The 9,713-nt window shown below is 30.8% G+C and overlaps 1 protein-coding gene across 1 annotated transcript; it reads right to left on the reverse strand.

Moving 5' to 3' along the window:
• Positions 1–786: 786 nt before the first annotated feature.
• On the reverse strand, positions 787–1,868 carry LOC141672676 (putative germin-like protein 2-1). Its single transcript, XM_074479329.1, has 2 exons — positions 1,708–1,868; positions 787–1,535 (listed from the first exon to the last, which is right to left on the reverse strand). Exons 1-2 carry the CDS (start codon positions 1,817–1,819, stop codon positions 1,000–1,002), a joined length of 648 nt encoding a protein of 215 aa, XP_074335430.1. The 5' UTR covers positions 1,820–1,868; the 3' UTR covers positions 787–999.
• Positions 1,869–9,713: the final 7,845 nt, after the last annotated feature.

The following is a 9,713-nucleotide window of genomic DNA, read 5'->3' on the forward strand; positions in this document are numbered from 1 at the left end:
CGGGTCTAGCCCAAAGGGGACAATATCATACTAATGTGGAGTTAGACCTGCTTTGCAAAGTTTTAGCCAAAAATAACTTCATATAACAAATCGGTATTGCATTAAAAAAAATCGATAAAATTTATTCTAGAACGTCTAATATCGGAAGCTACTTGTGTTGAGTTCGGAATATCGTGTGCTCACCATTATTATTTTGTGATCATAGTATTATTTTGTAAATTTTAAAATTATGTTTTTAGGGACGATTGTTAGATATTGTTGAATATATTTTTGAAGCGCCTAATTATTTAGCTCATTTATTTTTCATAACCTGATTGTATCATCAGTTGAGGGTTTTTCCCGATTAAATCTCTTTCAATTTTTTAATAAAATCTGCTCTAAATTTGGCAAAAAAAGGTCATTAATAATTTATTATTTGTAATATATATATATAAACTTTATTCTAGTCGAGTTATCGAGTTCGAACCTAATTCGAGCTAAACAAATGTAGTCCGAGCCAAACACCCGGCTTAGCCATTTTCATATTTATGACCTGCTCCTTTAACAAAATTAGCCGAACCAAATTCATTTAAACGAGCCGATCCGAATTTTCATATTTATGACCTGCTCCTTGTTTTTATTGCTTGGTTTTTCTGAAGAATATCCTAATAGGGCAGTTGGAGCGAAAGAAATCCTTATTTTTATTTATTGATTTTTCTGAAGAATATCCTAATAGTGCATGTGGAGTTTTTCACTTATTGGTTAATTGATAGATTAAAATCCCGATGATAATAGTGCAACAACATATTGTAGAATTTGTTTTCCACCAGCAGGAAACTGGAATTGCAAGGAATTTTAAAAAAAAATATCAGTTACAGGCACTAGTTATACAATTACACAAAGAGCTAGAGGCTAGAGCAAGTTCGTCAGCGATAACAAGCAAAGTTTTGCAACATTTTGGTCAAAAAGAACATCAAGTAACAAATCAGTATTGCATTAAATGTAATCGATAAAGTTCTTCTAGAACTCAGACTGAATACTGGAGACGACATTCTTGCCCACTTGGAATGCCTTACCAAGTATATCACTTGATATAGCTGGTTTAGAACCAAACACAGCATTTGCGATGGTAATGACTCCTGGATTTTGGCTGCTAAGACCTGCAATAGCCATGGCATTGCCTTTTCCTACGTTTTTCTGGTAGTGAATGAGACCAATGGGGAAGACAAATATATCACCCTTGTGTAGTATTTTTGAAATTAATCTATTGTCCGGATTTGAGGTGACAAATCCAACTTCAAGGCTGCCTTTAATGACTGTTAAGATTTCGGTGGCACGAGGATGGGTGTGAGGAGGATTGATGCCCCCTGGTGCATAGTCAATGCGGACAAGGGAGATGCCTAGTGTATTTAGTCCTGGAATCTGAGTTGTGGCCACAGGAGTTACTCGTGAGCCAACTGCATTGCTTGTGTTGCCTGATATATGAAGTCCGCTAAAAGAAAAGTCACTGGCTTGAACCATGCTCGGATTCTTGCATGCTAATCCATTTATGAGAACTGCAGATTGTCAAGGAAAATTGGCCAGCAAGTGTGAGACATGCAAGTAATTATATACGCACTCTATACTACTGCAATTGAAGCAGCTTAAAACTATAAATTTAGTACTTTTGATCGGAGGTTAGTGCAGTAAACACAAAAAAAAGAAAGAATACTTCTAATATTTCTTTACCTTGGCTGTTTGATTGAGCAACGCAAAAATCTTGAAGTGGACTATGGTCAGCTGCCATGGCAAAGCAGAAAGAAAGAGCTAAAAGCCCTACCAAGACAATGAATTTCACCATTTCCTTTCAAATTGTGAGAAGCTGATTTGTATAAACAGAGAGATGAATGTATATGATTATGATTGAGGTATGCATATGTACACACAGGTCTTTCCTTATATATAGAGAAATGTGTGGTAGGTCCAATTGCCGTCCTAGATTTGGATTTCATGAAACAGTCTTAATCCGTTGCATGTGTATCTAACACCGAGTGAGACTTGGCACGATTTAGACAGACAAACGAGTGTAAAAGTACAAACTCAAATTAACGATACGACACTCTAGCTTGGATAAGCCTCAGAGCTTAGTCAATTAACCATGTTGGGAGGACGGATTGCATATTCCATTTGACGTTTTCCTCAGACGGCGTGCATGGATTAATTTCGTTTGAGCAGCTGTATGCCGTTTGATAGACTGTTTTTCTATCTGCGCGTATATACACATCTTTTAAATGTGCCAACTGCTGGACTTGAATCTTTCTAATGCACAATTATTAAAAATTGTATACTTTTTCAGTGACAGAAATTAAGTGGAAATTAGCCTGGATTTGATCAGACTGGCCTCCGAAAATTTATGAATTCATGATCCGTTAATCATCCATTTTTTTATTGTTTGACTATGTTTTCGATTGGTATGATAATATTAAAATGGCATCTACACTCTTTATTAATAAGCGAAACCATGTACGTGACATATGTTGACTTTTTCTCCGTCAACTTTGTTTTTATGTTTTTAATATAACTCGACTTCTATTCTTTGTAAAAAAAAAATTTAGTTAGTGTTCATCCAATTGTCTTTTTAATTTATAAAATAAAAATATTTTTTAAATGATTTGTAAATTATATTAAAAATTTATTAAGTTACGTTAAATTAACTAAAATAACTTATATTTATTTTTAATTTTAGAAAAACTACAAACTACTAACACGAATTGACTTATATTCTCTGTAAACTATATTTATTTATAATTTATATTAAAAATTTATTAAGTTACGTAAAATTAAGTAAAATAACATATATTTACTTTTATTTTGAAAAACTACTAACTACAAAGTAAATTATTAACATGAATTGACTTGTATTCTCTGTAAACTTTATTTTCTATAGTATTATTTTAAAAATAATTAAGTAATAGCAAATGACTTTAGTAACATTTATTAACTTATAAATTGATAACTTATTGATTTATCGATCGTATTTGTTACTGTCCATCACAACGTTTATATACTTTAAATTAAAAAAAACATATTTTAACAATAACAAATTTATGGCCTATATTTAGATTATATTTAGTAATATTAAATTAATTTTAATAACATCTATTTACTTTTAATTTGTAAATTATTTTTTATCAATAATTAAGTAATATTAAATAAACTATATTTCAAAGGCTAATTATAAGATAATTATCAAACTATATTAATTAATATTAAATTATCTAAAGAACAGATATTTGGTTCATAAGATAGAGATACAATTCGTTTCACAAAAATAAAACTAATATGTTAGACTTTTTTATATCAAGTAAAGCAATGCAAAACTAGAATTATGGTGGAAAATTTCAAAACTGATTAGATTCTTTTTAACTACATACCTATTTTCTACAAGTAACAATTTAATATTTGATATTAATATATTAATTTTAATTCCTGTTTGGCACGGATTATGAATAATTCTCTACAAATATTAATTCGATATTTTTAGTCTCAGTCCCGTATTTCGCACGAGTTATCAACTATCTATACTAATAAGCGAAACCCTGTTTAGGTCCCAAATCTTGGTACTTACTATAAAATTATACAACTATTTTTAAAATTTTATGTAATAAAATCTCAACTGACAAAAATTAACTTTTACTCTCTATAAATTTTATCATCCTTAAATTTTTATTCGTTGCTGAACATCCAAGCGCCGATTTACTTTAAAATAATTGAATTAGTAAGTTAACATGTCAGATTTATATAAGTAAATAATTAGGCACATGCATAACTAGAACTATACGGTGAAATTTTAGAGTTACACTTAACTTCGATTTTTTTAACTACATATTTAAAAAGCATTTTATGTATTATATTTAGATCTGTATTTTGCACGAATTATGAGTTTAAGTTTTATGCAAATAATAATGTGATACTGTTATTTTTAATTTCGGGCCCATGCTTCGCACGAGTTACCAACTAGTACTCTTTATTAATAAGCGAAACCATGTATAATTTAATTCTAAAAGTACCAAAGTACCAAATTTGGCACTTACCTGACATAAGTTGACTTTTATTCTCAATAAACTTTATTTTTAACACAAATCGACTTCTATTTTATAAATTTTATTTTATTTTAATTAGTTAGTGTTCATCCAATCGTCATACAATAAAAATATTTTTTAAACGATTTGTAAATTATATTAAAAATTTATTAAGTTAGGTAAAATAACTTATACGTATTTTTAATTTTAGAAAAACTACAAACTACTAAGTAAATTACTAACACGTATTGACTTATATTCTCTGTAAACTTTATTTATTTATAAATTCTATTAAAAATTTATTAAGTAACGTTAAATTAAGTAAAATAATATATATTTACTTTTATTTTGAAAAACTACTAACTACAAAGTAAAATATTAACACGAATTGACTTCTATTCTTTATAAACTTTATTTTTTATATTATTATTTTAAAAATAATGAAGTAATAGCAAATGACTTTAGTAATATTTATTAACTTTTAAACTGAAAATTATTGATTTAACGATTGTAGTTGTTACTCTTCATCACAATGTTTATTTACTTTATATTAAAAAAAAGTAACAAATTTATGGGTTGTATTTAGATTACATTAAGTTTAATAACATCTATTTATTTTTAATTTGTAAATTAATTTTTATTATTAATTAAGTAATATTAATAAACTATATTGAAAAGGCTAATTATAAGATAATTATCAAATTATATTTATTAAAATTAAATTATCTGAAGAATAGATATTTGGTTCATAAGATAGAGATATAATTCGTTTCACAAAAATAAAATTAATATGTTAGATTTATATATCAAGTAAAACAATGCAAAATAAGAATTATAAATTCTAGTGGAAAATTTCATCATGGATTCGTTTATTTTTAACCACATAACTATTTTTTACAACTACCAATTTAATATTAATATTAATATATTAATTTTAATTCGGGTTTTGCACAGATTATGAATATTTCTCTACAAATATTAATTCGATATTTTTAGTCTCGGGTCCGTGTCTCCCACGAGTTATCAACTATCTATACTAATAAAGAAACTATGTTTAGGTACTAAATCTTGGTACTCACTTGAAAATTATACAACTATTTTTAAAATTTTATTTAACTTCTACTCTCTGCAAATTTTATTTCCCTTCAATTTTTATTTATTGCTGAACATCTGAGCGTCGGTTTACTTTAAAATAATCGTATTAGCAAGTTAACATGCCACATTTATATAAGTAAATAATTAGGTGCATGCATTACTAGAACTATACGGTTGAATTTTCGAGTTATACTTAACTTCGAATTTTTTAACTACATATTTTAACAGCATTTGATATATTGTATTTAGATTTGTATTTACTATGAATTTCAGTTTTATGCAAATAATAATATGATACTATTACTTTTAATTTCGGCCCCACTAGTATATAGTAATTATGAAAAAGTTGTGTATGCCCGTAAATTTGATACAGAAATATTGTCACAGATAGCTCTGTTCCTGTGAATTTGACGATTGGTAAACAACTCATGTTTCTCAACACCACCACTTTTTGAATGAGGTCCATGATTTATCAGATTATATGTTGCACTAACCGCTTCAGCCCAGAATCTTCTAGTCAGTCCAGCATTAGAGAGCATGCACCTAGCTCTCTCCAGAAGTGTCTGAGTCATAAATTTTTCTATACCATTCTGTCGAGGTGTATCCCTGAATATATGATGCCTAGAAATCCCCTCATTCTTGCAGAATTAATCATTAAACTCAGACGAGCAAAATTCCAGGCCATTATCAGTTCGCATCCTCTTAATCTTCTTCCCTGTTTGATTTTCCACTAGCGCCTTCCATTGCTTGAAAATCTTAAAAGCTTCACTTTTATACCTTATGATGAAGACCTAAGTCCTTCTTAAGAAATTATCAATCATTGACACAAATTATTCGTGACCCCTAAAGACTCCACCCGGAAAGGACCCCAACAATCAGAATGGATGTAATCAAGTGTGTCTTTTTTCTGTTTTGTTGTTTTAAAAAACTTGTTGTGATGTAGCTTTCCAAAAACACAATGTTCACAAAACTCAAGACATATGCCGTTATGACCAAAAAGAAGATCATTTTTTGACAGAACTTGCAATCCTCTTTCACTCACGTGGCCGAGATATCAGATTTTTCATCATCAGTGGGACATGCCTAACATCATTCCATATGCAGAAATTACCATCATGTGTCTGAAGTTTAATGAAGCCTATTCCTACCATCTCACAAAAAAAACTTGTTGGCCATAAAAAAATTCCATCATCTACTTGCTCGTAGGTTAGGAACCACTCCCTGCGCGGAAAAATATGGTAAGAAGCTCCAGAGTCAAGATTCCACACATCAGAGTAATGCGTGTGATTAGCAGCAACTAAAGCAATATATTCTTCAGAATTATCACCAGCTGCAGCAGCAGTACCTGCAGTAGTACCCGCCAATTTATCATGTTGTTTTTTTTCTTGGGATAGTCAGAATTCCAGTACCTCTTCTCTTTAGAGTAATTGTAGACATCAATTAGATTTCGAGCCATTAGGAGCTGGTTTTTTGGATTTATTTTCCCCCGACATTCTGTGTCCTATATGCCCGCTGGCTACCAACCTAACAGCCTAATTATCTTCACCTGTACCAGCCGCCTTATGACGCAACTCTCTAGAATGAAGAGAAGATATAATCTCCTATAGAGAAATAGTATTTTTACCAACAATAAACGATTGCAAAAAATTCTCATATGATAATGGTAAAGAAACTAACGAAATTAAAACAGCATCCTCAACTTCAACTTTAACATCAATATTACGCAATTCTAATAAAATTATGTTTAACTGATCTAAGTGATCTCGAAGAGGCTTACTTTCTTGCATTCGCAAACTAAATACATGTTGCTTCGGAAGCAACTTATTTATTAAAGACTTTGTCATGTAGAGACTTTCAAGCTTTACCCATAAACCAGACGTGGTATCCTCCTCCGCAATTTTTATAATAATATCATCTGCAAGGTACAACATAATTGTTGAGTGTGCCTTTTCTTTGAGACTGGCCATCTCAACGCTTTCAGAAGCAGTCAATCTGTTCAACGGCGCCCACATCCCTTGTTGGTTTAACAAGGCACGAATCTTGATCTACCATAGACTGAAACTGTTTTTCTAGGTAAATTTGTCGACCTTCACGTCAATACCACCAGACATCGTTCACCGAGAACTTAAATTAAAACCCTAGAATTAGAACCAGGCTTTTATACCGGTTTATTAAAATGGAAGCGAGAAAGATTATAGTAAATGTAAGGAAATAATACAAATAGGCAGAAGAGAAAAGTTTTATTGATCTCGAGGATACAAATTACAGGATACATTTAGGTTATACTGATACAGATTACAGAATACAGAATATATGTTTAGGTTATGCTCTAAAGGGTTTATATAGTACTCTCAAGGCGGATAGGAAAAACCCAAAAATATAGGCCCAAAACCGATAACCCTTTAAAACCAAATTTAAGGCATATTCTAACAAAAGTTTTGTTTAGTATGATTATTTGACATAATATCGTGTTCTTTATCATTTCTTCTTTTCCTAGTTTTCCAATGTTTTAAGATGATTCATACTATAATATTTCATCTTATTACTAGGACATCCATGAATTATGTAAAAGTTTATTATTTGCTTTAGAGAAAATTGGGTTCTATTTATCAAGATCAGCTTTACCCCAATTAAAAACCTGATAAAGTTTGTCTCTAAATAAAGTTTTAGTAAAAAAATACGGAGTTTAACATCTTGTTATGTCTTCTATTTATGTACAAAAGTTATATCAAATTAAACACATTTTTGTTAATTAGATAAAGAACATAGATTGGACAAGTTACACATAACAGTAAACACTACATTTGCAATAGTTATGAATCCAGGCTTTTGGCTGTTAAGACCTGCAATGGCCATTGCATTAACATTTCCTACATTTCTCTGGTAATGAACAAGACCGATGGGGAAGATAAAAACGTCACCCTTATTTAGTATTTTTTAGAACAAATGATTCTCGGGATTGGAGGTGCCTGCAATGATAGTTACGATTCCGATGGCACGAGGATGGGTGTGGGGAGGATTAGTGCCCCATGGTGCATAGCTAAGAGTAAGGAAATGGGTGCAGGGATGTGAGAATACATGGATTTGGCAAAAAAAGTATGGGAATTCGGGTTCGGGGGATATGGCACATATACAAATATTATATACATACTTGTTGCTATGAATAATGAAATATACTAACAAATTTAGTATTTTTTAAGCAAATTAGATCAAATACATGATATAAGCATCTAAAACATAAGAATTTAAACTAAAACCACTTCTATTGGTAGTACAAATATTAAAAGAGAAAAATTTTAGTTGAGATTGTTGAACATCCGAATATCCCTAAGAATTCAAGTATCTGATACGGGGACCAACGAATCCCTGCTTTCTAGGTGCATAGTCAATGCGGACAAGGGAGATGCCTAGTGTATTTAATACTGGAATCTGGTTATGGCCACATGAGTTACCCTTTAGCCAACTACATTGCTTGTGTTTCCTACTATATGAAGTTCTATAAAAGAAAAGTCACTAGCTTGAAAACAAAAAAAAAATCTACTTTTTTCATACCTTGGTTGTCTGATTAAGTGACACAAAAATCATGTAGTGGACTATGGTCAACTATCATGGAAACGAAGAAAGAAAAAGCTAAAATCCCTACCAAGATAATGAATTTTACCATTTCCTTTTAATTTTATTAGAAGCCTAATTGTAAAAACAGAGAAATGAATGTATTTGATTCCAAGTGAAGTATGTTTATGTCCACACAAGTCTTTTCTTATATATAGAAAGAAATGTGATAGGTCCGGTTGTCTTCCTTAGTTTGGACTCATGAAACAGTCTTACACGGTTGCATGTGTATCCAACACCTACTAGGAATCAATATGATTTAGACAGATCAAAGAGCGTAAAAGTACAAACTCAAATTAAAGATACGACAGAATAGCTTGGATAATGCTCAGTCAGCTAACCATGGCGGGAGAACGGATTTGTACAAATATAATAAAATGTAATTGCATATTCCATTTGATTTTTCCCTGATGGTGTGTATGGATCAATTGCATTGAAGCAACTATATGTCGTTTAATGCATTGTCTCTCTATCGGCGCGTGTATACACACATGGTAGGTATTTGATGGTGAGCCCAAATTACTAACATGAACATTAACGGTGCATCTTTTAAATGTGTGAACTGCTGAACTTGAATCATTCAAATGTACAAACTATATTATTCCAATATAAACCATAATATTAGTTGAACTAAGTTGCAGATATATTATTGTTTAATTAATAAGGCTCAAATAATTATTCTTTGACTCAATTGCTTTCAATTATAATGATTTATTTTGACAGAACTTGTAAAATAAATACGAAAAGATGTTTCTCCAGGCATATTTGATAAAAAAATAACAGCGGGAGCTCTGTTCCAAAGAATTTAGCGATTGGTAAACAACTCTTCCATTTAATTTGACGATCCTGAAATGTGACAACCCGGGTCAAATCCGAAATGTTTTTCAAAAATCGAGTTAAATCCCTAGTCCGAAATAAACTGAAATTTATTGTCCAAATGCAGGCAACTTGGGTAATTCATAAGCC

The sequence above is a fragment of the Apium graveolens genome, chromosome 7 (genome assembly GCF_009905375.1).
Source record: "Apium graveolens cultivar Ventura chromosome 7, ASM990537v1, whole genome shotgun sequence".
NCBI classification, from domain to species: Eukaryota; Viridiplantae; Streptophyta; class Magnoliopsida; order Apiales; family Apiaceae; genus Apium; species Apium graveolens.

What these genes read in the sequence shown, in the direction of transcription:
- LOC141672676 (XM_074479329.1), bottom strand. Translation starts at nt 1,819, where the DNA reads ATGGTGAAATTCATTGTCTTGGTAGGGCTTTTAGCTCTTTCTTTCTGC. An exon ending in TGCTCAATCAAACAGCCAAG is followed by an intron (nt 1,536 to 1,707) that starts GTAAAGAAATAT and finishes GACAATCTGCAG; the next exon opens with TTCTCATAAATGGATTAGCA.